Source organism: Grosmannia clavigera, assembly GCF_000143105.1.
Source record: "Grosmannia clavigera kw1407 unplaced genomic scaffold GCSC_156, whole genome shotgun sequence".
Classification (NCBI taxonomy): Eukaryota; Fungi; Ascomycota; class Sordariomycetes; order Ophiostomatales; family Ophiostomataceae; genus Leptographium; species Leptographium clavigerum.
Window position 1 is genome coordinate 494,384 of NW_014040784.1, and position 27,891 is coordinate 522,274.

The window sequence follows — 27,891 nt, forward strand, 5'->3', positions numbered from 1 at the left end:
CCAACCCCTCCGACCGAGTGGCCTTATCTCGACAGCTTCCCAAACCAGTCGCCTTCCCTAGCTCTTGTTCCTGTCAGCTGCAGCTCCCGGACTCCTGTCTCTCCACCATCCACCATGCCGGACAGCTCGGCCACCGGGCCGCCCACGACGTCGGCCCCGATCTTTGGCATCGACATGCGCGGCGAGGTCAAGAAGCCCAAGAAGCGCAAGGTCCTGCTGATGGGCAAGAGCGGGTCGGGCAAGTCGAGCATGCGGTCCATCATCTTCAGCAGCTATCTGGCCCGGGACACGCGGCGACTGTGCGTGCTACCTCCTGTTTATTTCCCTGTCGCTGTTGCGTGCTAACGTGCGTCCAGTGGTGCCACCATCGACATTGACCTCTCACAGGTCAAGTTTCTCGGCAACCTGACGCTCAACCTGTGGGACTGCGGCGGCCAGGAGGCGTTCACGGAAAACTACCTGTCGCAGCAGCGGCAGCACGTGTTCAGCAACGTCGGCGTGCTCATCTACGTGTTTGACATTGAGTCGCGCGACGTCGAGCGCGACCTGGCCACGTACGGCTCCGTCATCACGGCCCTGACGCAGTACTCGTCGGGCGCCAAGGTGTTTGTGCTGATCCACAAGATGGACCTCGTCGTGGCGTCGTCGCGCGAGGCCGTCTTTGAGGAGCGCGTGCGGTTGGTCCGCCAGAAGACGGGCGAGTATCTGCGCAACGTGGCCGATAGCAGCAGCAGCAACAACAACGGCAACGGTCCCGGAGCAGACGGCTCCAACGGCGATGGCGACGCGGCAGCCGACCTGCGACTGACACCGTTTGCCACCAGCATCTGGGACCAGTCGCTCTACAAGGCGTGGGCCAGCATCATCCACGACCTGGTGCCGAATCTGGCGCTGATCGAGACAAATCTCGGTCACCTTGGCCGCCTGGTCGAGGCTGAGGAGATGCTCCTCTTCGAGCGCACCTCCTTCCTCGTCGTCTCGCACTGGAATAGCGACGAGGGCGCGCGCAACCCGTGCGAAGACCGCTTCGAGCGCATGAGCAACATCCTCAAGAGCTTCAAGAGCTCACTTGCCCGCTATACCGGCACGCCGCGCAACGCCGAGCAGTTCAACCTGTTTGAGCTCCGCTTCGGCCTGCGCTGCAATCTCTTCATCGGCAAGTTCACCACCAACACGTACATCCTTGTCGTCCTGCCGCCCGGCGAGGCTCGCTTCAACGCTGCCCTGCTCAACACCCAAATCGCCGCCAAGCAGTTTGAGTTCCTCGACGTCCCCGCCGGCCTCACAAAGGACTACAGCCAGACACAGCAGCAACAACAGCAACAGCAGCAACAACAACAACAACAACAACTGCAGCATCGTCCACACCACGGCCAACATCACAGCCAGCACCACGGAGATCCCGCGCTGGGCTCATCCGTCTATGCCTGAAAGACGACGGGACAGAACTCTGTCAAGAATGAGATACCCCCTTGAGGCGGACAGAAAACAGACCGGAAAATCCGAGCGAATGGTCATTTGGCGTCTGGTGCGTGCGGAAATCCTTTTAAATAGCAGAGGCGTACTTGGGAAGACAAGAGAGAAAACCGCAAGTCATGAAACGAAATGGAATGAAACGAATCCGCATGGACGGATGGATGAGTCAGCTGGAATCCACGCTGTCAACAGGGCCCCAGCAACCGTGTGTCTTAATAAAATACAATTTCAACAGACCGAACAGAACGGTGTATTCGCCGCCATAACGTGATTTCCTACTACACCCATTTCACCATGGCCGCGCCGCCGCGCTTGAACTCGGCCGTCTCGCCCAGCACGAGGCTCCGGTCCGTGTGTTCCATGCTTGGGAACGTGGCCAGCACCCAGGACCGCCCGGCCGTCTGCGCTGCCGGCAGTGCCCGCTCCACAAACGCGTACACGTCTCCGATCGTCTGTGTCGTGTTGAACCGCGCCGGCAGCCGCGTGCCGTCCGGCAAGGCCACGCGGATCATCACTGTTGGCTGTGACGCGTCGGCAGCCGGAGCAGCCGTGCTCGACTGAGCCGTCGTGGTCGTGGCCGTGGTTGTGGTCGTCGCGATGGTGGCCGTGCTGATCGGTGCAGAAGCCGCTCCCGGTACGGGGCTGCCCAGCCGCCGACCCTCGCCGGAAAAGGGCCGGTAGACGCGGGGCGGTTGGTGCCACTTCTCCTCGTGCTGATGCAGCTTCACATCGACGGGCTGGCCGAGCTGGACGTTCATGAGGTGCAGCGGCGCCCGGCCCTGGCGGATCATCTGCAGATCGGCCGCGTTGGCCGGGTCATCAAACCGGTGCAGCGGTCCGTCGTCGATGCTGAAGCCGTCCTGCCAGATGTGCAGCATGCGTTCCTGGACCGCTTCGCCGGCACCGGCGCCGGAAGGAGACGCCGACCCTGCTGCTGCTGCTGCTGCTGCGACGGCCGCTGTGGCCGACCGTCCGGACGAGTCTGGTACCGACCGGGACTCTTGCCCTTCGCCGCCCAGTGTCTGTCCAGAGCCCCAAGACCGCGAGGACGACGCTTCGGCCGGCCCGTCGGCTGTATTGTGCGCCGTTCTCGGCGTGTTTCTGCCGCGAGCGTCAGCCGGAGACGCTGACCAAACAAAAGTAAAAACAGATCAGACCGAGACGGAAAACTCACGCTTTGGCCTTGGCCAGAATGTCGCGGATCATTTTCTGGGCATCGTTCGCATGGCCACCCGCATTCGGGTCCTGCACGGCCAGACCCGACTTCTCGCCGCCGGCAAACAGGTCGCCCCGCCCGGTCGTCTCGTCTTCCTCGTCTTCTTCCTCGTCCTCATCCTCGTGGTCGTGGCCGCTTCCCCCTCCCTTGAGCGAGCTCAACGTCATGACGCCCTTTTTCTTTTGCGCTCTCTTCGTCGACGCTTTGGACGACTGGCTGCTGCTGCCGCCGCCCGGCATGATAGACGACGGCGCCGGCCGACCATCCAACGTCCGCGGTCCGGTGTATGCTGGCTCGGCTGGTGCAGGTGCCGCAGGTGTCGCGCTGGGCTCGTTCTGTCCCTCTTCAGCCTCCAGTCTCTGGAAGAAGGCTGCTACGGCCACGTTGTTGTCCCAGTCGGCTGCTGCGAGGTGATGAGCGGCCTGAGACAGAGAGACGAATTAGCTGCCTGGAGCTGTCCGGCGACGAGTTAGCTGCCAGAAACACAAAACGTCTCACCTCCTGGGGCGAAACGCCTGTGATGCTACAGAATTCGCTGATGCGCTCATCATGGGAGGTCATGTTGACCGGCTGGAGCGATAGACGATGCTGTGCTTCGACTATGGAAAGAGCAAGTAACAAGGCCAACTGTTGGGTGAGCGCAAACAATGACGGCAGATTGTCCTCAGAGAGCAGAAACTTTGGCGCCGTTATTACTGCAACTCGCCTTCAAGCTTACTAGGCAGCTTTGGAGGCGACGTCAAGCTTGGTGGACAGAGAGGGGTGTACCCGGCGAAAAGATCGGCCGGCGCCGACTAGCCGGACCCTTTTGTGAGAAATGCGCTAGAAAGGAGCGCGGCAACAGCCTGAGAGGCCTAACGCACAGCGCCGCTACGATGCGGTCGATCGAGCTGGACTTTCGAACCATACGTCCTTTTTTCTCCACTTCCACCCTTTCGAGGACTGCCGGCCACTGTTGCTGCGAGAAAGAAGCCGAATCTGAGCGGGAACATACGGCGCAAGACGTCCACGCTTATTGCACCCCGCAGACATGGCCTCAGAGGAAGCCGTCAACCCGATGGCCGAGTCCGGCGTGACCATGCACTCGGACAGCGAGCAGTACTCGGGAGCCGAAGAGCTGTCTGCGTCGCTGGAGTCGTCGCACTCGCCTGTCATCCTCTACCAGCCGCCCACGGTCTGGTCGCTGTTCCGCGGCGCCGCCATCAACCTCTTCCTGCCGTTTGTCAACGGTCTCATGATGGGCTTCGGCGAGCTGTTTGCCCACGAGTTTGCCTTCCGGCTCGGCTGGAGTGGAACCCGCGTGCGTTCTTTTCCAGACGTCTTTCTTCCCTCGGCCACCTCGTCCGCTAACTCTCCCGCAGGTGTTTCCCTTGTCCAGACGGACGGCCTATCCGGCCGGCCCGGGCATCGAGGTGAGGCAAAAGCGGGCATGAGGCCGACCTCGATTGGCCTGGCAGGATTCAAGCGCGGCAGCAGCGGCAGAATGGATCTAGGAAGCATGGGCAACAACACGCGGGACAAGGAGCCGGGGAACCTTTGCAAAATGTTTCTCGTTTTTTCTTCTCTCTCTTCTCTCGTTGCCCCAGTTCGCCGTGTTTCTGCATCTCACGATCAATAGCAGGCATCATGAGGATACATGTATCATAGACTTGGCTGGGCGCATCATGAACGAATGAACAAAGACGACCTGTATAAACGGGAAAAGCGTTTGGTTGCTGTGATTGGCAGAAAGCGCCAGTTTCGGCCTTTGCCGGGCCGTTGCCAGGTGCCAAGAGCCAGCCAGCACCACCGATCCCCGCAAAAAAAGTTCGTCGCTCTCGTCCTGCGTTGTAGACGTGGATCGCTCGACCATTCTCTTTTTTTCCTGTCCGCACCGGTCGTCTGGATTCCCGTCCACGCCACCGAAACTGGGCAATTGGCCATACCCGCGTGCCCGCACAGTCACCCTCCCACGATGCTCCCCAGCAGAGGTGTGATCCGGTCGGGCCAAGCCATGCGGCTTCGGCAGATGGTACGAGCTGCACGGATCTGGCCTCTCGCCCGATGACCCTGTCCTGTTGACCCTGCTGACCCCCCTCGTGTTGGCAGGCCACGCAGCAGTCCCGCGCCGGATGCGCACGAAACTTTGCCACGGCGCTGAGAAAGCCCGGCGGTCTCGGCCGGCCGGCCATGTCGATCGCACAGCTCTCTGGACGGAGGATTGGCCTCGTCAACGGAGCTCCGACTACGCTTCCCTCGTCCATGGCCGCCTTCTCTCTGTTTCCGTGGCGGTCCAAGAATGCGTCCGCAGAAGTGCTGCCAGAAGGAGCAGTGCCAGAAGCGGCAGTATCGCCACAATCCACGGCTACAGCATCCACTGCCTCCACACCATCTACACCATCCGCACCATCCACGCCAATCACCCCCTCTGATGCCGTCCAGCCAGACACCCTTGCGGCTGCCGACCCGACGACGACGGCCGCCTCCGTCTCGGACCTGCTCGACGGCGGCGCACTCCTGGACATGCCCGAGCAGATCGGCTACCTGCACGCGATGGGACTCGACTTCGGCTGGGGCCCCTCGAGCATGTGCATGTGGCTGCTCGAACACGTGCACGTCTACACTGGCCTGCCGTGGTGGGCGTCGATCGGCCTGACCGTGCTGCTGTTCCGCAGCGCCATCTTCTTTCCGTCCCTGACGGCGGCCGAGCAGAGCGCCCGCTTCCAGAAGCTCCGAGCCGACCCCAAGTATGCGGCCGCCATGACGGAGATGCAGCAGTCGGCTATGCGTGGCGGTCAGCTGGCCCAGGGTCGTGCCATGGAGCTGCGCATGACCACGAAGCGCATGCAGGCGGCTGCTGGCGTGTCCACCTGGAAGATGTTCATCCCCATGATCAACGTGCCCTTTGGCTACGGCATGTTCCGACTGCTGCGCTCCATGGCCCTGCTACCGGTTCCTGCTCTCGAGACCGACGGACTGCTCTGGTTCCAGGACCTGACCGTGCCCGATCCCTTCTTCGTCCTGCCCATCGCCTCCGCCACCATCATGTACCTGATCTTCCGTGTGAGCATTTCCCCCTCCTTTGCTACCCCTTTTCTCCACCACTAACATCCCAGAACAATATCAAATACATGGCCCCTGAACAGGCTCAGCTCATGAAGATGATGCAGATCGTCATCACGCCCGTCAGCATCCTCGTCACCGTCAAGATGAGTGCCGGCCTGACCCTCTTCTTCTTCCTCTCGTCCGTCCTGCAGATGGTTCAGACCTGGCTGTGGCACCAGCCTTGGCTGCGTACCTGGAAGGGCCTGCCACCACTGCACACTCTCATCCAGACTCCTGGCGTCGCCAAGCCTGCCGCCTCCTCCACCACTCTCCGCCTCTCGCCCGCATCCACCTGGCAGGCTCCACGCGCCATTAGCACTTCTGCTACCGTCACTGCTTCTGGCTCCGAGGCTGCCAAGCCGGCTGGCCCACCTTCCACCGTCGACGTCGTCAAGAAGGGCTGGAACAAGATGATGGGCACGGCCAAGGACAAGCAGGGCGCTTCCAAGGACAAGCAGACCTTTAAGGCTGCCCTCGAATACGAGAAGAAGCGCGCTGCCGAGGAGGAGGAGAGCCTCTACCGCCGCCGCGAGGCCGAGCGGCAGTACCGCGAGATGAAAAAGGCCATGGCTCGAGGGACCGCCGACAAGAAGCCCTGAGCGGAACGGAGCGGGATGGAACGGATCACCTTCGCCGACTGTAACACTATAATGCAGAGATTTCCAATGTACAAACGTGACACAAAACGGGCGACGGAATGGCTGGTTTTCATTTTGCCACCACTCAGGAGAGCCGTGGAATGATTTGCGAAACAGGTGCAGACCTTTTGCTGCACCGAGCAAGTGAAAATACAGACATCTTCTCTCGACACAGAATAGAACAAATGCCCATATATACAACATACAGGCCAGAAACACAGTGGCGGCACCGAAGGTGCGGAAAGTGAGGAAAGTTGGTTAAATAAAACAACATGGACAGAATTCGAGGAGATTGTCCTCTTTTACAACATGCAGACCCAAAGATGCGAAACACATGTATATACACCTGCTCTCTTTTTCGGCATGCAAAGCCGCCAGGACGCGCCATCGAGACGCAGAAACGGTAAAAATACGCCCTAAAACACGGTGCCATCAGAATCGATCAAGATCGGTGGCTCTTTCGTGTTTGGCCGTGACATCTCGGCCATCTCACGTCCACCCTGGTCATGTTAGCATAAAGGCGCTCCGTGTTGCACGAAAACAAAGAACAGAGACGGCTTACCTTCCAACTTCCTGCTTCCAGAAGCTGTGCCAGGCTCAGCTCGGAGCCCTGCAGCTCTGTCCGCAACGTTCGGTTCACCTCCTTGCACAGCCGGTCCAGAAACCCAACCGTCACGGCCCGCCATTCCACCACCACGTCGTCGCCTGTGCAGAACATCGGCGCCACCTCAATGCCGCTGTGGCCCGTTCGCTCGCAGAACTCCCGATAATGTGCCAGTCCCCGCTCCATGTCGTCTGGCTTTAGGTTTAGCACGCCCAGGTCGACAAAGAGACCGCCGTTGCGGTATTCCGGCAAGCCCGTCAGCAGCTCGGCCCCGGCGAAGTGGATCTTGAGCAGCGTCTGCATCGGCTGCATCAGCGAGTATGTCAGCCACTGCGTCAGCTTGTGGAACGGCACAATCGACTCCCATGCCGCAACTCGGTTGGGCGATTTGGACGACGCCGAGTTGGATGACCCTGACGTTGGGAAGGGCGAGAATGTGGGCGTGGATGGTGTTCTTGACGACAGCGACCCTGGCGGCGAGCCGTGCGACTCTGCTGCTCCCGACTTTGCCTGTGGCATGCTGCTGCACGGCCATGCATCGCCCAGGGAGATCCCGTTGATGGCTGTCCGCGACTCCGGCCAGATCGGCTCCAGGCTGTCCATAAGCAGAGTCCACAGGACGTTTACCGATACGATTGGCTTGGATGATGCCTGCGTCGTCGGGTGTGCGAGCAGGTAGTCGACTATCCGCCCAGGACGGCCGTCCGACCCGAATACCTCGGGGCTGGCGGCGAGCGCGTCACCTAGACGCATCAAGAGGCCAGCACGGCCTTCCATGCCGGCCATCTCGTTGCCGCTGTGCGATTGCAAGCCTTTGGCGAGAATGTCGACGGTCAGCGTCTGCAGGCCATCCTTGTCCACCTGGGTCTTGTTTTGCGGGTTGCCGGAGAAGAGGCCGGTCTTGAACATCTCCAGGCTGGCAATGGCAATGCCCTCGGACCGGCGGTACACCCGGCGGTTTTCCACGCTCGTATACTTCCACTGCGTGCCGGCGCCGGCATCCAGCAGCACGCTGACCAAGAAGAGGTCGATGAGTCGGCGGCAACGTTCGGTGCTGTCGACAGAATCGTTGGGCCACGTGGCGAGGAGGAGGGCAATGCGGTCACGGCCGCCCACAGCAAAGTGCTGGTAACGTCCGTGAGGCGGAATAGACGGGGTAAATGGCGCGTCGTAGTCACGCTTGATGATCTGGGCCACAAAAGTGACAACATCGCTGAACTTGGACATGTCCACGTCAAAATGCGTGAGCTCATCGCGCAGAGCCTTGTCGGTGATGATGCGAGACCGTTCCCGCACGGCCGGCAGGCTGCGCAGATAGCCGGCCGGGTCCAGCGCGGGATCCGGGCCACGGGGAAGATCAGCTTTGGACATACGGACGGGCGAGAACTGTGTGATGGGAGTGCCTGGTCCAGAAGCGGAGGTAGAGATGGTGTTCATTGTGCCTGCGGACGAACGATTCACTGCACGACCGCCAGATACTCCATGGTGGTGAGACGGCTGAGTCGGGAGGTGTGTGGAGGATGCTGAAGAGAGCGGTGACTTAAGGCTTGCCGAACCGCCCGAGTTGATAGAGCCACTGGAATGGGACGTGGTCAGGGGCGGGGCAGGACCTGAAGCCGTCTTCGGCGGCCGGTCCCGTTCCTTTCTCGAAAAGATGCCCATTGGGAGGTGAGGAGTGGATGATGGTGGAGATGGGCGACAGGAAGAGAAGGAAGGCCGCCGATCAGTCGGCGAGGGTCGCACGAATAGAAATAGCGTTGCTGAAAATAGGGGCTAGCCTAGCAGGAGCTAGAAGAATGTCGTCTGATTCCTTGTGATGCGAACCCGTCAAGGGGAGGGTGACGTTCTTCAGACGTCGTGGGCAGGTCAAAGACAAGGAGATCCGCGTTCTATAAGCAGGGTATGGGTATGCAGAACCAGCAGCGGCTTGATGGGGGGGGGGGAAAGAAAAAAAATAGAGCAGAGCGAAAAAAAAGCAGCGAAGCCTAATGCAGGTCGGATATGGCTCGACGGGGTCACAGGACAGACCATCGGCCGATGAATATCTGGAGAACTGGAAAAAAGGAACAGGGAACGTGGAGAAAATAAACGGCGCTGGCTCTCGTTGACAGTGGCGAGACGGACGCGGGCTGCCAGGTCAGACGGTGGCTGGGCGAACTGGGTGAGCTGGGTGAACCGTGGAGGCAGTGGTCGATGGCGCTTTGGGCCGAAGTGGCATCACCGAGAGACCGCTGGAAGGGTGCAGGAACAGGTGGACCGTGACCGTGACGGTAGCGAGTACGAGGCAGGAAGGAAGCAAGGACGTAGTGGTCTTGGCCGAAGAGGAAAGAGTGAGGGAGTGGCAGGTGTGCAAGAGGAAGGAACCACCGAAGAAATAAAATCAAGGAAAGACTGCTTAAGTCGATTCGAGCAGATAGGATAGCACCACCGCGGCTCTCTCTCCTGCTCACGGGAGACAATCGAGGGGAAATTGAGAAAGGGGAGACGGAACAGCGAAGTTTTTTCAAGAAGAGCGACGGGAGTCGCCTCCGTCCCTCCGTCTTCTCCTACTTGTACGGAGTACGAGTACGAGCAAGACGTGCGTGCACAAGGCAATGCAGGAGGGCAGACAAAATAACAGGGGACGACCCAATAGTCCACGGCTTTCTGGACTATCAATGCATATCGACGGCGACGGCAAGGCGCCAGAGCCTGCGAACAGACCGAGGTACGAATCCGGCCTCCGTCGACAAGCCCTATTTCGTCAGAAAGCGAGAAAACACGAGGAAAAAAAAGAAAAAAAAAGAAAAAAAAAAAAGAGAAGGGTAAGAAAGCATTCGGCCGGGGAGCTCTGGTCCCTTGTGCAGACCGAAAGAGGGGCTCCTGTCTCGCGAGAAGGGGGGAGGGAGGTGTGACATCGTGCTGAAGAATCGGGCAGTCGCATGGGCACGGGCCCCTGTCGGGGCAGCCAGCCAATGAAACGCTATGCAAGGTACCAGGGACTGCGAAGTGAAGGACGGCCTACTATGTAACGACTCGGCAGCGGCTTTCTCGACTTTTTTTTGGCGCAAAAGTGGCAGACAGGCTCAGCCGAGACCAGTCGGACAGGCACGCCAGAGGCCCAGTTTCCCCCCACTTGGGGCCGGCGGGGAGATCAACACGAACGAATGCAGAATGCTCCGTGCTCTCCTTTTCCCGAGCCACTCACTCGTATTATTGCCCGCCCAGGGCCGGACAGAAAGAAACATCTTACGTTTTACGGAGCAAGGCCGGCGGATCACACAATTTCGCATGGATGGTCAGGACAGGACGAGCCCGTCTTGCTGGGCAAGGGTCCTCTGGCCCACCGGCCTTTGCCCCAAAAGGACCATCAGGATGACCAAAAGGAGCCCGGACAGACACATCAAACCCAATGCGCCGGACTGGCGACTGAGGCCGGCAGGCCCTGTTCCAAGAGTCCAGAGTCACCCTTGCACCATCCACACACCCACGCAAAAGGTCCAAAACGGCACATACGGAGTAGTCCGCGCATGGGCCGTCCTAGTCCCTGAGAGGCAGGTTCTATCTTACTGGTTAGATACGGATACGGAATCCATATGGAGTAAGGCCACGCACAACCGTTTGGCCGTTTTACGGACTATCTCCCTTCTCACAGGCTTTACGTGCCATCCGGGCTCCGGCCACCACGTTTTTGCCTGCGCGCCTTCTGCCAGGGTCGCACCGAACGATACCGACCGATCCGCCTTCCGTCTACGTCGTATGGAATGTTGTCTAGCCGACCCCCTCTACCACTCTCCCCCTGCGTCCTCCCTGTCTCGGAAAGGCGCGAACACAGCCGGTGCAGGGCCTGACAGGAATCATGTACTCCGTATTGTTCCACTTGCACGATGGCAGGGCAAAACAAGGCTTCCCGGTGCCGCGAAAGAGGTCGTTACAGGACGAAGATGTCATTCTGATATGTCCGCATTGCTCGTTCTGCAACTGCCGGAAGCGTCAGCCATTCTGCTATCATGATCGCATGCGCCGCCAAAACAGGCCAGTCTTACCAATACAAAAACGCCCCCTTTTCCTCCCACACTGCTTTCGACCTTCGCTTATTGCTGGGCCCCAGCCCGAATCCTTGAGCCCACTCGTTATCTCGACTGCCGCATCTCGGACCCCGTCCACCTGCGCCGACTCTCACGACAGGATATCGGCCACGTTCATGGGCATTTCGTCGATCTGCGTGGAATAGTACACTGCAAGCGTTAGTGGTCGCGATCCGCCCGATCAGAACAGGCATGGAACTTACGCTCAATGTCACGGAGGATCCGCACATCCTCGTTGGTGACGAAATTGATGGCAACACCCTTCCGGCCAAAACGGCCGGACCGTCCGATGCGGTGGATATAGTTCTCCCGGTTGCTAGGAAGGTCGTAGTTGATCACCAGGCTGACCTGCTGCACGTCAATGCCTCGTGCCCACACGTCGGTGGAGATGAGCACGCGCGTGTTGAACTGACGGAAGTCCTGCATGATGCTGTCCCGCTCCTTCTGCGGCATGTCGCCGTGCATGCTGCTGACGGTGAAGTTGGACTCGCGCATCTTGTCGGTCAGCCAGTCGACCTTGCGCCGTGTGTTGCAGAAGATGACGGCCTGCGTGATGGTGAGCGTGTCGTACAGGTCGCAGAGCGTGTCGAATTTCCATTCCTCCTTTTCCACCGCGATAAAGTACTGTTTGAGCCCCTCGAGCGTCAGCTCGTCACGCTTGACAAGGATGCGCACCGGGTCCGTCATGAACTTGTACGTCATCTCGAGCACGTCCTGTGGCAGCGTTGCCGACACCACCACCACCTGTGTGGCCGGCGGTAGGTAGCGGTACACCTCGTAGATCTGCTCGCGGAAGCCCTGGTTGAGCAGCTCGTCCGCCTCGTCGAGCACCAGCATCTTGATGTTGCGCGTGCGCAGATGTCGCCGTCGAATCATGTCTGCTACGCGTCCGGGCGTGCCCGACACAATGTGCTGGCCCTGGTCCAGTTTCCGGATGTCCTCGCCCACATTCGTGCCGCCAATGCAGGCGTGACACTGCACGTTCATGTAGTCGCCGAGTGCCTTGACCACGCTCTGGATCTGTGTTGCCAGCTCGCGCGTCGGCGATAGCACCAGCGCCTGTGTTTCACGCGATGCCGTGTTGATAACCTGCAGCATGCTGATCGAGAAGGTGGCCGTCTTGCCTGTGCCCGACTGGGCCTGTGCAATCGTGTCGCGACCCTTGCATACCTGCACGATGGCGCGGGACTGCACGGCCGAAGGTGTCTCGTAGCCGTAGGCGTAGATGCCACGCAAAAGGTTCTCTGCCGGGGTGCGTGTTAGAGCGAGTGTATACGCGAAGAAACGAGATCCAAAAGACCTCGCGGGCCGCCTGGCGGTTCTTACCCTTTAGTGACATGGACTCGAACGTGGGAAACACCTTCACCTCCTTCGACGTCGTCAGGTCGACACGGTCGTCCAGCTTGCCCTTGCCATTGCTTCCACTTGCTTCGGCCATATCTGCGGTTTGTCGAACACGCACGAGCTGAAATCGGCAGCTGTATCGAAGACGAATGAGAGGAATATGAGCAGACTGGTCCAGCTGCTCGGCTTGGTGGCGTCGATAACGGGGAGATGAAAGCGTTGAAGCTGGAGAGGCGAAAAAAATAAAGAATCAGAAGGCTGCCATCGCCTTGCGCCGGATGTATAATGTTCCGGGCCCACTTCTTCCAGCCAAAAATCGGATGGCCGAGCTGCATCATCCACAAGCACGGTCAGGCAGGAAGAAGACGACGACAAACAGCGGCCACGATGATTCTCGAAGAGATCCGGTACATTCTCGAGGATCTCGAGCGGCTGGAGCAGGCGATTGTGGACCGGCTGGTCGACGAGCCGGCGCAGATCCGCGATCGCCTCAACCGGCAGCATGAGGTGGCCCAGCTGCTCGACCACATGCAGAAGCAATCGAGCGAGGCGCTGCAGCTGTACGGCAGCGCCCAGGGCGAGCGTGCTGAGGAGGTGCGTCTGGTCGGCGACTCGGGCGACCCGATGGACCTCTTCTACCGGCAGTGCGAGGACACGCTGGCCTACCACGCACGCTATCCCAACGAACCGATCGACCAGCCGGAGCTTCGATACCGGCCCAAGCGGCCGGCCGACCTGTCCGAGCTGCAGCCGACGCTCGTCGACACCATGTTCTCGGGTGAGGAGGGCTTCGGCCGCTTCTTCGACCTCAATGCCAGCTACGAGCAGTTCATCAACCTGCCCAACGTCAAGCGCCTGACCTACCTGCAGTACCTCGAGGTCTTTGACCACTTTGCCCCAGGCGCGGCCAGCGGCATCAAGCGCGCCGACAAGCTAACCGAGGACTACCTCCGCTACGTCGGCGACCTGGCCGCCTACCTCGAGTCGTTTATGCGCAAGTCGCGCCCGCTCGAGAACCTCGACCGCGTCTTCGGCGGCTTCGACGACGACTTTGCCCGCCTCTGGGCCGGCGACGAGGTGCCCAACTGGAAGGCCGACACGACGGCCGAAAGTGCCGGCAGCAGCAGCAGTGACAGCCACCCGCCGCTGACCTCACCCGACGCCGTCTGGTGTGCCGACTGCGAGAAGGAGTTCAAGAACGAAAACGTCTACCGGGGCCATCTGTCTGGACGAAAGCACGTGCGCGCGGCCGAGCAGCGCGCCCAGAGGATGTCCAGCGGCACCGCCGGCGGAGACGGTGCCGGCGCCGGTGCCGAGGCACACCGGCTACGTGAGCGTGCCGTCGCCGAGCGCGAGTACCGCGTGCAGCGGCTCGTCGCCGCCATGAGCACCGAGAAGGACGACACGCGCACCAATGTCGAGCGGCGCCAGGGCATGACCGAACGCGAGCGGCAGCAGGAGCTCGAAAACCTCTACAGCATGACGTCACAGCCGTCACAGGAGATGGAGCTGGACGGCAACGAGGACGAGGACGGCGACGACAAGATGTACAACCCACTGGTGTGTTATGTTCCTGGTCGAGCTTGCTTGTTTGTTTGGGTGCTTTGACTAACATTTGTGTGCAGAAACTTCCGTTGGCTTGGGACGGCAAGCCGATTCCGTTCTGGCTGTACAGACTGCACGGCTTGGGCGTGGAGTTTGACTGCGAGATCTGCGGCCATTTTACCTATATGGGTACGTTCTGTTTCTCTCGCCTTGCACTCTTATCGCAATGGCAGTCGCTAACTCTTCTAGGCCGCCGCGCATTCGAGAAACACTTCAACGAGAGCCGGCACATCCATGGCCTTCGGTGTCTGGGCATCTCCAACCCGACCCTATTCCGGGATATCACTAGCATCGAGGAGGCTATGCGGCTGTGGGACAAGCTAGAGAAGGAGAAGAAGAAGACCAAGATTGACGACAGTTCCGTCGTCCAGATGGAAGATGCAGATGGACACGTCATGCCGGCAAAGGTGTACTACGACCTGCAGAAGCAGGGGTTGTTGTGATGTGGTAGCCTTTTTGTCACATAAAACCACTTTATAAAGCGAGTCAATTATACCCTTTAAAGAGCAGGTTGCAGGTGTTTGCTTTGTAGCAAGAATTTCTCAAGAACCCAGCCCAACCATCTCGCAGGAGAATCAACTTATGAATATCGTCCCCGTGTCGCACTCGCAACTGACAATCTGGTAATTATGTCTCTACTTAGGAGGACTGTCGTATAAGTGGAGAAGGAAGCCGGACTTCTTAATGTCGAACTGGGTGATTGCCTTTCCCTTTTGGTTGAACAATGTAGTCCCCGCCATGTGATTTCCCTTGCCGTAGAAGCGCACGCCCGAAAGAATATTCATGGGGACTGAAGGTACTAAGAAGACATTCGTTATCCCCAGCACGTGTTTTTTGCCGTCGGGTGCCATCAGCGGGAGTGCCACAGAGCCTGCGGTATTGGTGGCTACTGAGCTGCCGCAAGCGAGAATGCGCTTCTCTACTTGCCTCACTGTATTCGGCAAAAACCACTTGGTGCTGTTCACGATATGCTCATCTGCCGCTATGTTGAACAGCCAGCTGTCGTGTTGATGGCTGCAAATATCATGCTCGTTGAAGCAGATATTCACGGTGTCACTGATAGGCAAATCAGTCCTATCGGAGTCGTCTTGGTCCTTCTGGTCCTTCTGGTCCTTTTGATGGATGTTTGTGCTGTTAGTAGGCTCCATCACGCGGTCCTTGCATCTGGTAATGAGGAACAGCTTAACATCAGAGTAAACCTCATCGTCAGTCATGTGAGCCCAGTCGCCCTGCCATTTTTCAATCAAAACAGCGTCCAATGCCGGGATCTTCTTGCAAACGGCGCCCACCAAACACAGGGCCTTCTGCCTGTTGTTAAAGTCGCCGGCGTAGGTGTTGTAGCCACGGAAGACTTCCTCAAATCGTGCGAAACAGCCCATCATATTTTCGTCGTCTTGCCAGCAAAGTGAGTGTAGCTTTAGGCCATATTCGATGGCCAAATCCTCTTGAGGAGAGCGAAGCAGGCGCTCCAGCGCCTTGTATGTGACATGAACGTCAACACCCTGCACTTGCTCCAATAGATGAGGTCCAACTTGAAACTCCACGGCGTACTGAACTATTCTTCTGGCGTGAACTGGCATTTTGCTCACTTCCTCGAAATCCTTAATGTTCAGGAGAGTCATTCCCTTCTTCAACGCTTGATCCCACTGATCCCACTCTTCCCTTTGGTTGAGGGCTGGCACCAATGTATAACAGTGATTCACAAAAATGTTCAGACACAAATCCGACACGATCAGAGTTGCCATAGCTTCTCCAAAGATTGACTGATCGTCGGCAGATCGTTGTTGGTATTAGAAAGTATAATCAGATGGGACAGCTTCTGAAACATCGAAAGCTGTCAGAAATTGTTAGAAGAGTTCACTTGGGACCTTCCTAACTGGCTTTGATCGTAGTTGAGGAAATTTGTTTGTGTAAGTTCCGATTTGTGTATGAAGAATATAAACATGCTTCTGGGAAGCTGATTTCGTACGGAGTAGTACTTATAGGACCCACTTTCTGCCCAGACCACAGGGCTGCCTTGTTTGTTTGCCAGCCGTTGTATGTCTATTAGAAGAAATGTGCTTAGTCATCAAACATACTGTTGAGAGCAAGGCAGCCTAGCCGAACGTTCGCATCTCGGACCTCAGCATCATGGAATTAGCTGTCAATCAAGGGTGCCCAGATAAATGTGTGTATCTCTCCAGAGTCCCCACAACTAGTCGTCGATTGATCTGTCACGATTGATTCCAAAGCATCCCGAGCTTCAATGATTTTATTGGCTATTCGGCAGGCGTACAGATGTAAGATAAGTGATATGCTGATGCCTATTGGCCATAACTCGATCACACGATTTGACGGCCGTCTTATGCGTGCAGTCGGCATGATTTCCCAGTATTATATGCGCAAAAGCCGCACCCTTCAACACACGTTCAAGTATACTTTGCTGTAGATGACGAGGCAGCAGAGCAGATCTGCCAATCCGACACCAAACGAGCCGAAACCAAAATGCCTTCACCTGTCATTCCAAAGAAGCTTGAGCCCGGCGCAACCATTGCGTTTGTCTCTCCGTCAGCCCGGCTAAACGACGAGATGTCTGCCGTGATGATGCGCGCCACTGCCGTGCTTTCAGGGCGAGGCTATCGTGTCCGCGAGCTCTTCACGCCCGACACGGGGATCCAGTCCTCGATCGCCCTCCGGCTGGCAGAGCTGCGCACTGCCTTCTCCGACCCAGCCGTCGCTGCCATTATCTGCACCATTGGCGGACCAAGCTTCAACGAGCTGCTGCCCGCCCTCATTGCCGATACCGAGCTGCAGCGGACCATTCGCGCCCATCCCAAAATCGTCGTCGGGTATTCCGACATCACGGGACTGCACTGGTTCCTACACGCACTCACGGGACTCCGTACGTTCTATGGACCCGGTGCCATCCCTGAGCTGGGTGAGGCAAGCTCAGCCGACGACGACGCCTCGCCGCTGGCATTCTGCATCAAGCACCTTTTCCGTGCCATCACCGAGAGCCGACCCCTTGGCGATATCCCGCGGTCGCTCACGTACGCTCCCAAGGGCGATCCCAGCTGGCGGGATCCAGCATCGTCCATGCCGCCCGGACTCGCACCCACCACCGGCTGGAGCTGGCTCCGTGCTGGAAAGGGACAGGGCCGGCTCTTTGGCGGATGCATCACCGTCATGGCCCGCCTCGGAGGCGTGTGCGCTGTCGTGCCGGACTGGCGCGGACGCATCGTCTTTATGGAAACACAGATGGGCGATGACGAGACGTCAGGTATTCTGCTGCACCGAGTCCGCGCCGGGATTGCCGATCTCATTGCGCAGGGCGTGTTCGACGAGGCAAAAGGCTTGGTTGTGGGACGGCCCTTTGGATACGACACTGAACAGTTGCGGAAGGCTTATGCAGGTGTAATCAAGGGACTTTTGTGCGAGGGCCGGCTGGCCGAGAAGAAGTTCCCGATTCTGTTCAATGTCGATTTTGGCCACACGAAGCCGATGGTCACATTGCCGTATGATGTTCTGGCTGAATTGGATTCGGATAAAGACAGGTTTGCGATTTTGGAACCAGCCGTCATTTGATCAGAAGTCAGCGGTGCATCTTATCTGAAAGTCCATCGTCTGGTGCGAACGCGTAAAGGACGAACTGCTACGTTCGGCTCAGATTTTGATAGACAGATACTCTAGCCGTCATTGGACCAAACTGGAAATACTGGCTTTCAATGCTCCTTTTACTGTCACAAGACGACGCCGTCCGGATACCGTTCATAACAAATACGCCGACATCCTGTCTTGCTACTGCTATTTGGTACTGCTAAGATGTTGTGTTAGAAGGTCGATTGTAGGCATAAACCATTGTTGTCAAGACTTGCTAAGTATACGTATTTGATCTCTGCCAAGTAGCTGCTTTACAATTTTCACGAATGTATATTCGCAGTCAAAACATACTCCATGCCCATGTGTCACGTGCTACTACCGGATATCAACTTCACTGCTTTCTTTCCTCTCAGTTCGAAACTCTATACAGACAGCGCCTTGCCATTACTCTCCTGCAACACGGTTCGAATGCTTGTCAGATTGTCCCCATTTGCTTTTGTCTTCTCCACGATGCGCAAGTTCATACCATGGCCGCGATAACACAACGCCATCAAGACAACTCAGCCAACAAATCAGACAGCCTTTCATCTGATCGATGCTCCTTCGCCACAAACCAGATTGTCCAACATTTATAAAACAGGCCCGAGGGCTGTAGAATACAAGCAAACGAAGCAGAAAAGCACGCTCCCCAACGGCTCAAACCCCCTTCAAACTCCTTTCTTTGCGCGTCATTATGGCTTGATGAAGCGACCGTCACTTACCCCCAGCCTCACTCTCTTTCTCCGCAAATCCAGCCGATAGATTCGCCGCCACCGCCTTGGCCACACTTTCTGCTTTTCCGATGCCCCCCTTTTTGTCGTCACCAGTGCCGAACGTCTCTTGCTCTGCCTTGTCCACATCCATACGGTCCGCGCTATCGTCGTCTGCTCCTGACCGTCCATCTTCACCTCGGCCAAATAACTCTCGTGCTCGCCGAGAGCCTTCTGCATTCCGCAGCAGAAGTTCAAAAACCGATTCCTTATCCTTTTCCGGCAGCGCCTTGATGTCCGCCGTACCAAAGTCACCCCGCAAAAGCCGCTCCTTCAACACCGAGTCCTCGTGTGAAGATAGAAGCCTTGATATCTCGCCAGACTGCTCTGATGTCGGAGGCCCGCTGATGCTGCTATCAGCCTTCGAGTGCGTGCCGTATCCTCTGTCGAGCTGCATCGGGAAAGGTCCTGTTCGTCGGTCTCCATTGGAGGCACTGCTCAATACGCGTCCGTGCGAGTGGCTGTCAAAAGCAGCCGCAGCTGCATGGCTTGGGGACGACGTCGTTGCGTTGTTGCGCCGCAGTGTCGCCAGAGACGAGTTTTGTTCTTGCGACTGGGAAGGACTGCCGAGAGCCAATGGGCCAATCGGTCCAGACGCCCGGAAGGCTGTTGTGGTCGTATCTGCCGCGTTCAGCATCCTGCGGCGTGTGCTGTTTGCTCGCAACCTGACTCGTTCTGGCAGATCTTCCGGGTCATCCACCTGGAATTGCGCCATCATCTTTTGCAGCTTTGTCGGCCGCGGCTTGCGCGTGCTCTTCGACTCTTCAATCATCGGCGGTGCTTCTAGCGCAATGGGCACGCGTTTGTGGAGTGCCTGCCGGAAGAAGTTGGTCTCGTGGGTCAGGAGTATCTCGGCACCCTCAATCTTCCGCAGGTAGTACCGCAATATGTCCACGTCGATCTCCGACTCTCGAGCTGGATCCAGATACGGCTCGATCTTGTCGTGGAATTCCATCGCACCCTGTATGATGTCCTCGAGAATCTGCTCCTCCTCCGGTTGGAAAGGAAGATTAGGAATGTCGTTGAATAGGCTGATCAACGAGGCCAGATCCGGTCGAGCTGCATCGCGCGGGATTTTGAGCCGCCAGTCACATATCGGACAAGTGTACTTGTCGTCTTCCTTGACTTTACCCCGTGCAATCTTCAGACATTTCCCGTGGTACCTATCCTTGTTAGATCCAGTTCGGCGGCTGGGAATCGGGAGTCAGACTTACCATTCGTGGCACACCTCACATTCTATCATCATGCCGGCTTCAACACGGCGGCAAATGCAATACACGGTCCGGCTCCGAGAGTTCTTCTTCTGCGGCGACGTCGAGTCCGGACTGGGCTCCCGCGACGCCGGTTCTGTCGGCGTACGAGGCTTGTCGTAAACCGTGTCGAAACAGTCGTTGTTCCGGTCGAGCACATACTCCAAGTGCGACTTGAAGATATACAGAGGCGCATTTGTCTTGCCAAAGACTCGCTTTCCTTTGCGGATCCAATCTTCGTTGCGCTTCTGCTCTTTCTCCAGATCCAAGGTCCCTCCGGGTTTGGCCTGAAGCTCCTCGATCTTGGTCATGAGACTTACAACTTCTGAATATCGCGGCCGGTTACGGTATTCTGAGTCGTGCGATCGCGTGTTCAGGTCTGTGATCTGCCGCTGCGCGTCTCGAAGCTTGTGGAGCATCTGGTCGATTGCTACTAGCGTTGCCTCAGACACCGGTATTGTCCCGCTTGTTGCTTGCTTCGATAGAGCTTCCAGCTGCACGTAGTGCACCGACTCGGCGCCGAGAAGTTCTTTAGCCGTTCTTTCCCACTGCTTTCCTGCGACGGCGCGTTCGTCAAAGTACGTCATGAGGTCGTTGTAGGGCGATATCTCGAGTCGCTGGCCTTCTTCAACAAGCTTCAGGACGTCTTCCAATGTCATGTAAACGCCGCGGCTTGTCTCTGCTTTTTGCGTCCATTTCAGCTCATCGAGAAATCTTGTTAGATTTTCGACTTCGAGCACATCCACGTTAAAACTATGACCCTCATCCAGGAGCTTTTCGATCGTGTCCACAGTCTGGGAGGAAGCGTGTGACAACGCCCGGTGTGCGTCTTCTTGGAAGATCTTGATCGCGTCGGCTCGCTGTTGCAGGAGCAGAATCTCGGGGCAGTCAAACCCAATCTGGGATGCTTCGCTAAGCAGACGGTAGATGTTCGAGATGTTGCGAGAATCCCGTTCTTTGTCGTCCACCTCGGCGCTACTGCCGCTTATTGACTTGCGGGAACCACCTGGCCAGGTTTTCTCGTTCTTGCGGCGATTCTGCTGCTTGCGCACAATATATGTTGTGGCTTCCTCGACCCATTTGTTGCACCGATCGACAAATTCTCGCAGCATTGGCAATGAAGCCAGCTCGTACGGAATGCGCTCTCCCTCGTTAAGCAGTGCCCGCAAAGTCTTCAATGAGGGTGTTGCATCCTCATCCAGCAGCTTTTCGTACTTGTCCTCCCAGGCTTGAGGCTGCTGGGATTTTTCGGAAACCTTCTTGTAGATAGCCGACATCTCGTCCAGAGACTTCCGATAGGTCAGGATATGGGCCTCTCCGAAAAACCGGCTGGTCTCTCGCGCCTGGCAGCAATGATGGAAGCCGGCATGCTGCAAGCAGAGGACTTTGCCCGTCTTCACGCACTTGAACCGAGATAGGTATGTAAAGGCTTTACAGTGGGAACACTGGTATTCCTCTTCAGCAACCTTGGCATCATCGACCACAGACTCCAGTGGGCAGTTTGTCGCAAGGCTCTCCGTTTTTGCACTGTTCTCATTTTCGGCCAGGGGACAGCGGTGTGCCATCTCCTGATGCCTAGACATGAAGATATTTCGAGATGTCACTTCTCGATTGTATAATCGCTCAAACGCTGGTGCTAGCCATTTTGCGGTTTGGATTGTTAGCGGTCCAGTGCTAGCACTAGTCACTTCCTCGGCAGCAGTCCAGAGAAGCTCATCGTGAGAAAAGCATGGTTGACGGCGGAATTGCTGGAGTCTCTCTACCCCGGCGAGGCCATATGGTTCCCAATCACTTGGAGCAAAATTGACGGCCTCGTTGAAATTGAAGCCGTGATTGAAGCCTGCGTGATACGCTTGAGGGAATGTCACGACAAATTGTCCTGCACGTTGGTCTACGGCATAGACACGGACGCCAGCTTTTTTCAGCTTTTCTGGGGGAAGCAACGTGACAAGCTGAAACAGCAAGTCCGGCTGGGTCTCGAAAAGATCCGGCACGGCCTCCTTCATAGCAGCCTCAAACTTCTCAGCGTCTTCGCCGGGAATGCCGTACCAGGTCTTGGTCGCCCCAAAGTGCTGATAGTTGGCCGAGTACGCGTAGTGGTCTTCGTTGTGCCAGCAAAAGGTAGAGAATATCATGCCGACATAGACCCAGGGTACTGTCATGCCCGAGATGTCGGTTTTGATGTACCGGAACAGGCTTTCGGGATGCAGGGGAAGGAGGTTGAGATTCCAAGGATCAGTCGAATATGGGTCGTCGGGGTTCTTCTCGATGGTCGGGAAGCCGGAGCCGTGCGTGGTGCAGTGTATATCGGCGCCGTATTCCACTTCCACAGTCTCATCGATGCTAGACACAAGGCGCCAGAATTCCCGCTCGACATCGTCCTCCGTTACCGGGCGATGACAGTTGTTTGCCGAGTCGTACGGCATGTTCTTCTGGAAGTAGTTTTGCTTGAACTCCGAGGCCTTTTCCTGGAACTGCTTAAGAGAATATATGCCGCCATCCTCAAAGCCAAATTGGCCATCGCCGACAAGACACCTTGGACAGTTCCATTCCGATTCCGGTTTCGCAAGTATCGGAGGGTCTAGACATTTGCCGTGGTAGGCGTGATCGCAGGACTCACAAAGAATGAGGAAACCGGCTTCCTCGCCCTTGGCACATTGCTCACAAGACTGCACGTGGGACATGTTAGATCTCGACTTGTCTTGCCATTTTCTCCGTCCTGTCCTGGGAAAGCTTACTTCTCGCGGATCGCTCTTATCATCTCGAGGTATTCGCGGTTGGGGAGGACGAAGCAGCGACATATGGGAACCAGCAACTCTAGGAACAGTTTCTAGAGTGGGTTGTCAGCATTGCGGTATTGCAAGCAAAGCATGTTGAACAAGTAACAAATTACCTTTCTTGAGCCGCTTGCTTCGCCGGCCATTGCCTTCTTCGTCTTCCTCGCCGAGCTCTTCCTTCCCGGGTGAGCCCGGAGTGCCGTTACTCAACTGTCGCTTGAGCGGATGTGTTGGTGCAACACGTTGATCGGCCGGATTCTTTGTCGGTGTGAAAGGACTGCCGTTACGACTAGCCGCATTCAAGGACGTGAATCCTCCCGAGGCTGAGGCAGGAGGAGTGCTCTCTGAAGTTGCCGGAGTATCGCAATCGCTTCCGTCCGTGTTTCTAGATAATGACACTTGGAACGCGTCGCTTGCTTGGCGCACAGGTGAATCACCGCGTGCACTTGACGGCGTGTTGACAGTCGACCGCTTCAAGGGACTTGCCCCAGGACTTGGAACGAACGGACCGCCGTTCTCCATCTCCAGCTGCTGGTGCACGCCCGGTTTGGCCTTACGGAGATAGTCCTCATAGGGACAAAGCCATTTCTGGTACGAGTTTTTCAACGATGTCGAGAGAGATGACATGATTTTTCCGCTGTATCCGAGATCGCGTCCAATCTCGGCCCATTTTTTGAGCTTGCAGACCATGTCAAAGCCACCTCGGGAATCGACAGCCTTTTTTAGCTGATAGAGATCGAGGGGCTTCTTGTCCACGTACGGCAAACGAGTCAGATTATTGCCCATGTTCTTGTGGTATTTAAAGAGCCCTTCAAGATAGCTGAGGTTCATGCGTGTGCCTAATCGGCGAATATGTGAGCAGGCAGACGATAATACATGGTTAACGGCGCAGGAAACTTACTGCCTTCGACACAATTCAGTTCTTGCTTGCGCGTCTGAAAATGGAACCTCTAGAGAGCGTTGTCAGCAAGATGTAGTCCCTGTTAGGGATGTGTATCAACCGGTGCATTCTCCTAGCCGGTCAGGGAGGGGATCGCTGCAAACCTGTGTATCAATGGCGAATGGCGGATTCCAAGAGTCAGGTGGGATGATTTTGCACAACCCATAGCTGCGTGCTTCGGGGGTAATCTTGCGCATATACTCCATAGGGTCCTTCCATTCCTCTTCGGTTGGACGATAGGTCGGCGCCTCTTCAAGCTCATGCGGTCTGTTCTTTCTTCTGCCTGGTTCTCGGCTGGCCGTGGGCTGTCCGCGACGCTCAACGGATTTGAGATCCAATGCCGCGCTGACCATGGAGCTGAGAGGCGGCGGTGGGAGGGGGGTGTTTATCGAGTTGCCGTGGCAAGCGTTGGTATGGGCGGTTTTGTGCTTGCTGGACCCGGAGGAGCTGCCAGGATGTCCTGCGGAGGAGCCAATAGCAGGAGAGGCCCGAGAGCTTCCGGATGCCAGGGAATTTGCGCCCGAGGCGCCTCTCGCCAAGCTCTTCCCCGCGCTCTTGCTTCCTCCGACAGCTGCGGACTTGGCTCCTGATGCAGCGCGGTCGCCTGCAGAGCCTGTACTGCCCCCGTTGTTGCTGCTGCTTCTTCCTCCGCCACCGCCAGCACCCGAGGCAGAAGAGCCGGAGCCGGGCAGCGTAGGGACGATCGCCATCATGTTTGCGACTTAGAGTATGGTTCGGGCGTATCTGGAGCAGACGTGTCAAGGGAGAGCGGCTCGGTAGTCGGCTCTGTGAACTGGTGGTATTGCCTTACGGCGTCATCCGAGGGAATCGACGTCGAGGGTATGCATTTGATGGTGAACGAGATCGCAGTCGGGGGCCAGAATGTGGAGAAGAGATGGTGGCGGAATCGACGCTCGGTATCGACGCCTTGTGGCTGTTCCGGATTGTTCGTGTGCGCTTAGACAGCTGGTGAGCAGAATTGGATCGATCCAGGGAAGATCGGCTCGAGGACAGCGTTGCAACGCGAGCCGGCTTGCCGTCGAATTCTCGCTGGACTGCCAGAGACTTCCAAAAATGAGCGCAGACGAGAAGCCGTTGATCGAAGAGAGCGAATTGCCCAAAAGCCAGGTGCCCAAAAAGCGACGGTGCGAGTCGGACAGACGTGGACGAGGGACTGATTATGCTGCGGAACGGCGATTATGAGGTGAGATGTAAGATACTTGTAAGAAGGGCTCAAGTGTAGATTGCATTCCAAGGAATCAAATAGTGACAAAGTAAGGATGCTCAGTAAGACGGAGGTGGGAGGGAGAGGAGGGAACGAGCGAGCAGCAGAGCTCGTAAAAAGCGTGAGAGGCCGAAGGAGAGTGTAAAAAAAGGAAGGAGTTAAAAAGATGGTGGAGAGGGAGAGACGAAAGACGCCGGGATAAACTCATACACTGGGTTGGCGTGAGTGGGCGGGACGAATATGGAAAGAGCGGGTTGCGGCCATTGGCACGGGGCAGCGAGGCAAGAAAGGCTGTCGACAGGCTCTGGCTGGCAGCCAGGTACTTTGCTGATACGGGCGCACTAACAGGGCACCACCGCGAAAAATATGCGCGTAAGATGCAAGTGTACAAGGCAGCGATACGATGCCAAATACTCCGTGCTGCGTACTGACTTACATTAGGCATGAGTATTCCAAAGTGGGTCACTAGGTCGATTCTGCGTCGCAGAGCGGCGAATGGCAAACAGCACCAACAAACGTCCTAAGTGCTTGGCCCATTGTGACCGGTCCAAACGTAAGATGCTCTGTACGAGTGCGCGGTGCTGATCTACAGTACGTAGGGGTCGCTGACAGCGACGCGCGAGATAGACAGGGATGGGAGCTGAAATGGCCGTGTGGTATTAATTACCTTTTGCTTGATTATATAGAACCGGCTCATACGAGGTCTTTGTGCGTCTGCAGAGACAAGACAGCAGGCGGCATTAGCAGGAGCACAGGCAAGACTGCGGAAGCCACTGCACGTATTCGGGCAGATGCGCTGCAAAAGGTTGCAGCATGCAGCAATGGCTGCTATATTTCCTTCTTTTTCACATTGGCTGCGGCCGGCTTGCCAGCCAGATGGATGAGGGGGATCATGACATCAAATGCTCCGAGTAGTACCTGCAGTCGGCCGATAACGCATACGCGGCCGGCTGTCAGGACGCCAGGCCCGGCCAAGGAAAAAAAAACATGCCTGCATCATGAGCCCGTCTCTCGATGAGCAGCAAGGAGGGCACGCTAGTCTGTCTATATTTGCCGACAAAGTACGGAGTACGGAGTATCTTATTATATTGTCTAAGAGTGGAGTCATCACCATCTAGGCTTAGTGGCTTATTTTCGACGACGTTGCGGTAAAAAGGAAGAGACGGAGAGACAAAGACGATCACGGCACGTCGTATTTTTCGTTGCCTTGTGTACAAAGTGCGGCTTTGTACGCCTGTCGTTGAGTGCCCGCTGGCACAGATCTTTGTGCTTCCCTTGCGCTGCCATCATTATGCACAACGGCAATGCGAACCACTATGCGCACGGCAATAGCCACTTGGACATCTTTGCATCGGTCGAACAGAATCGCTGCACACAGTGCAGCCGCTGTTGCCGCCGTCGCCGCTTTCGTGACGGCATGCTTTTCTTCTCCCCTTTCTTCTCCTCTTCCTTCTCCCCTTTCTTCTCCTCTTCCTCTTGTTCATGCTTCCACTGCTCTCTTATATTTACCAATGCGGCAATGTCCGCGATAGTCAGAGTCAGGGGCATCAGACGCGACGACAGCATAGTGCGCCGACTGTGCAACCTCAGCGCGCTTTCTGGGGCCGTCTGCCATTGTGGTAATGGTGGGCACAACGCCTTACCTGTCGCAGTCTTGCGAGGTCCCCTTGTCGGGGCCCAGCTCAATCTGATATCTGGATCGAGTGGGGACCTCACAAATATGTAGCCCATCTCCCAGCCAATCACAGCAGCAATGTCTAAGAAGCTTTCGTTTCGTAGGATTACTAACCATTCCGTACCATATACGGAGTACGGATACAGAGTATGAAGTACTTTGTATGTACGGAATATGTATCTTATTTTGATATCCCTGTTCACACAAGTCGCCTGCTCATTCTTCGCTGCTTTCCAGCACGATGACCTCCGGCGAGCTGGTCTGCTTTGACTTGGCTGTCGTGCTGCCTTTTGTCTTCCTCTTGGGTGCTGTCTCTTTCGGCGCTTTAGCGGCCCTACCAGTGCGCTTTGCAGGGCTCCGTCTTGTGGCTGCTGTCGGCTTCTTCGGCGACTCGACTGCGGCAGCAGTCCTAGGCCTGTCTGCCGCCTTTTTAGCTGCCTTTTCCAGCCGCCGCTTCGTCTTGACCAGCTTGTCCACCTCTTTCGGCGCCCGCAACCGCAGCGTCAGCTCCTTCATCATGTCACTCCACTCGACCTTCCCGTCGCATTTTGGGCATTTCCCTCGAACTGGTATGAGAATGCCTTCCTTTTCGGCGTCGGCCTCGCTGAGGAGAACGTGCTGGCTCCAGCAACACAAGTGTCCTACGGCCTCACAAGACGTGTTTGGGCAGACCGCATAGAGGCCCTGCCCTGAAGGCATGTGCTCGTGACATATCGCACAGCTGCCCTCTCGCTCAAACGTAAAAATGTCACGTGCTTTGTCGACGTAGTCACGCAATGGTGTGTAATCCAGCGGCAGCGCGTGTATTCCCCACAGCGCTTCTCCGTCCTCTGGTGTCAAAGGCGCCGTGTCGGCGGTGTCGCGAGCTCGTCCTCGAGGCTGCTTAGGTTGGGGCTCTGTCGGTCCGAAATCTGTGACGAGCTCAAAGGTATCTGGCATCGGCAGGTCGGTCGTTGCACACCATTTCTGCCATGCTGAATGCACCTCGGGAACGAACAGGTGCAGTCGCAGCGGCCAGCGCGCAAAGCTGGGCACGCGCAGGAGCAGATGTAGGTTGGCAAGAATCGACTGCATGCTCTTGCTCGGCTTTCGCAAGTGGCCGCTCTTCTTTGTCTTTTTCGATACAGTCAAGCGTGATTCTGACGGGATGTGGAGCGAGCGATGGGGATTCGTCAGTGCCCATCTGGGGTATCGTCAGCACAAGGAGAGAGCGGGACGCAACAGAGCAAGTTTGGGTTGCAACGCACTCGAACTTCAAGGCCGCAATCAGTCCAGGGAAGCCCGACACCAGCCCGACCATTTCCCATGGCCGCAGCCTTACTCGAGAAGTCCGCGCTGCACCACCGCGAATCTCGCCGTTGTGTTGCTTCAGCCGGCGGGGCGGGTCTGGTGTGGACCCGATGTAAAGCGAGGCATGACGCATCGTCGAGCGAAGAATATAAACGGTGTACAGGGCCGGGATGGGCCGCGAAGGGGCGGTCATGGTGATATCGAGGTCAGTGCCATTTGTTTGCCGTATTGGTGGTTCGCGCCGCCGTTGCGTCCGCCGCCAAATGCATGAACATATCCAATATAACCACGGCCTCAAAAAAACCGGCACGG

At 56.9% G+C, this 27,891-nt stretch overlaps 10 protein-coding genes across 10 annotated transcripts; 5 read left to right on the top strand and 5 right to left on the bottom strand.

The window, feature by feature from the left end:
- Positions 1-114: 114 nt before the first annotated feature.
- On the top strand, positions 115-1,431 carry CMQ_2423 (small monomeric GTPase; the record flags this gene model as incomplete). The annotated part of the gene is made up of 2 exons (XM_014316381.1): positions 115-299; positions 357-1,431. 2 exons carry the CDS (start codon positions 115-117, stop codon positions 1,429-1,431), a joined length of 1,260 nt encoding a protein of 419 aa, XP_014171856.1.
- Positions 1,432-1,754: 323 nt separating this feature from the next.
- Positions 1,755-3,253, bottom strand: CMQ_2111 (cdc48-dependent protein degradation adaptor protein; the record flags this gene model as incomplete). The annotated part of the gene is made up of 3 exons (XM_014316069.1): positions 1,755-2,577; positions 2,651-3,114; positions 3,191-3,253. The coding sequence occupies 3 exons, from the start codon at positions 3,251-3,253 to the stop codon at positions 1,755-1,757; spliced, it is 1,350 nt and encodes a 449-aa protein (XP_014171544.1).
- A 469-nt stretch (positions 3,254-3,722) lies between these two features.
- Positions 3,723-4,125, top strand: CMQ_2306 (mitochondrial import protein; the record flags this gene model as incomplete). Its single annotated transcript, XM_014316264.1, has 2 exons — positions 3,723-3,992; positions 4,054-4,125. The coding sequence occupies 2 exons, from the start codon at positions 3,723-3,725 to the stop codon at positions 4,123-4,125; spliced, it is 342 nt and encodes a 113-aa protein (XP_014171739.1).
- Positions 4,126-4,646: 521 nt separating this feature from the next.
- On the top strand, positions 4,647-6,375 carry CMQ_2084 (mitochondrial export translocase; the record flags this gene model as incomplete). The annotated part of the gene is made up of 3 exons (XM_014316042.1): positions 4,647-4,703; positions 4,781-5,734; positions 5,788-6,375. The coding sequence occupies 3 exons, from the start codon at positions 4,647-4,649 to the stop codon at positions 6,373-6,375; spliced, it is 1,599 nt and encodes a 532-aa protein (XP_014171517.1).
- A 455-nt stretch (positions 6,376-6,830) lies between these two features.
- CMQ_2416 (uncharacterized protein) lies at positions 6,831-8,680 on the bottom strand (the record flags this gene model as incomplete). Its single annotated transcript, XM_014316374.1, has 2 exons — positions 6,831-6,914; positions 6,977-8,680. The coding sequence occupies 2 exons, from the start codon at positions 8,678-8,680 to the stop codon at positions 6,831-6,833; spliced, it is 1,788 nt and encodes a 595-aa protein (XP_014171849.1).
- Positions 8,681-11,176: 2,496 nt separating this feature from the next.
- On the bottom strand, positions 11,177-12,523 carry CMQ_2464 (eukaryotic initiation factor 4a-12; the record flags this gene model as incomplete). The annotated part of the gene is made up of 3 exons (XM_014316422.1): positions 11,177-11,235; positions 11,289-12,329; positions 12,412-12,523. 3 exons carry the CDS (start codon positions 12,521-12,523, stop codon positions 11,177-11,179), a joined length of 1,212 nt encoding a protein of 403 aa, XP_014171897.1.
- A 293-nt stretch (positions 12,524-12,816) lies between these two features.
- Positions 12,817-14,477, top strand: CMQ_2413 (splicing factor 3a subunit; the record flags this gene model as incomplete). The annotated part of the gene is made up of 3 exons (XM_014316371.1): positions 12,817-13,989; positions 14,055-14,163; positions 14,224-14,477. The coding sequence occupies 3 exons, from the start codon at positions 12,817-12,819 to the stop codon at positions 14,475-14,477; spliced, it is 1,536 nt and encodes a 511-aa protein (XP_014171846.1).
- Positions 14,478-16,518: 2,041 nt separating this feature from the next.
- CMQ_2303 (peptidase u61 ld-carboxypeptidase a) lies at positions 16,519-17,598 on the top strand (the record flags this gene model as incomplete). The annotated part of the gene is made up of 1 exon (XM_014316261.1): positions 16,519-17,598. One exon carries the CDS (start codon positions 16,519-16,521, stop codon positions 17,596-17,598), a length of 1,080 nt encoding a protein of 359 aa, XP_014171736.1.
- Positions 17,599-18,366: 768 nt separating this feature from the next.
- On the bottom strand, positions 18,367-24,102 carry CMQ_2334 (phd transcription factor; the record flags this gene model as incomplete). The annotated part of the gene is made up of 6 exons (XM_014316292.1): positions 18,367-19,585; positions 19,637-22,207; positions 22,411-22,489; positions 22,566-23,288; positions 23,351-23,399; positions 23,494-24,102. 6 exons carry the CDS (start codon positions 24,100-24,102, stop codon positions 18,367-18,369), a joined length of 5,250 nt encoding a protein of 1,749 aa, XP_014171767.1.
- A 2,403-nt stretch (positions 24,103-26,505) lies between these two features.
- CMQ_2471 (giy-yig catalytic domain containing protein) lies at positions 26,506-27,772 on the bottom strand (the record flags this gene model as incomplete). The annotated part of the gene is made up of 2 exons (XM_014316429.1): positions 26,506-27,472; positions 27,537-27,772. The coding sequence occupies 2 exons, from the start codon at positions 27,770-27,772 to the stop codon at positions 26,506-26,508; spliced, it is 1,203 nt and encodes a 400-aa protein (XP_014171904.1).
- Positions 27,773-27,891: the final 119 nt, after the last annotated feature.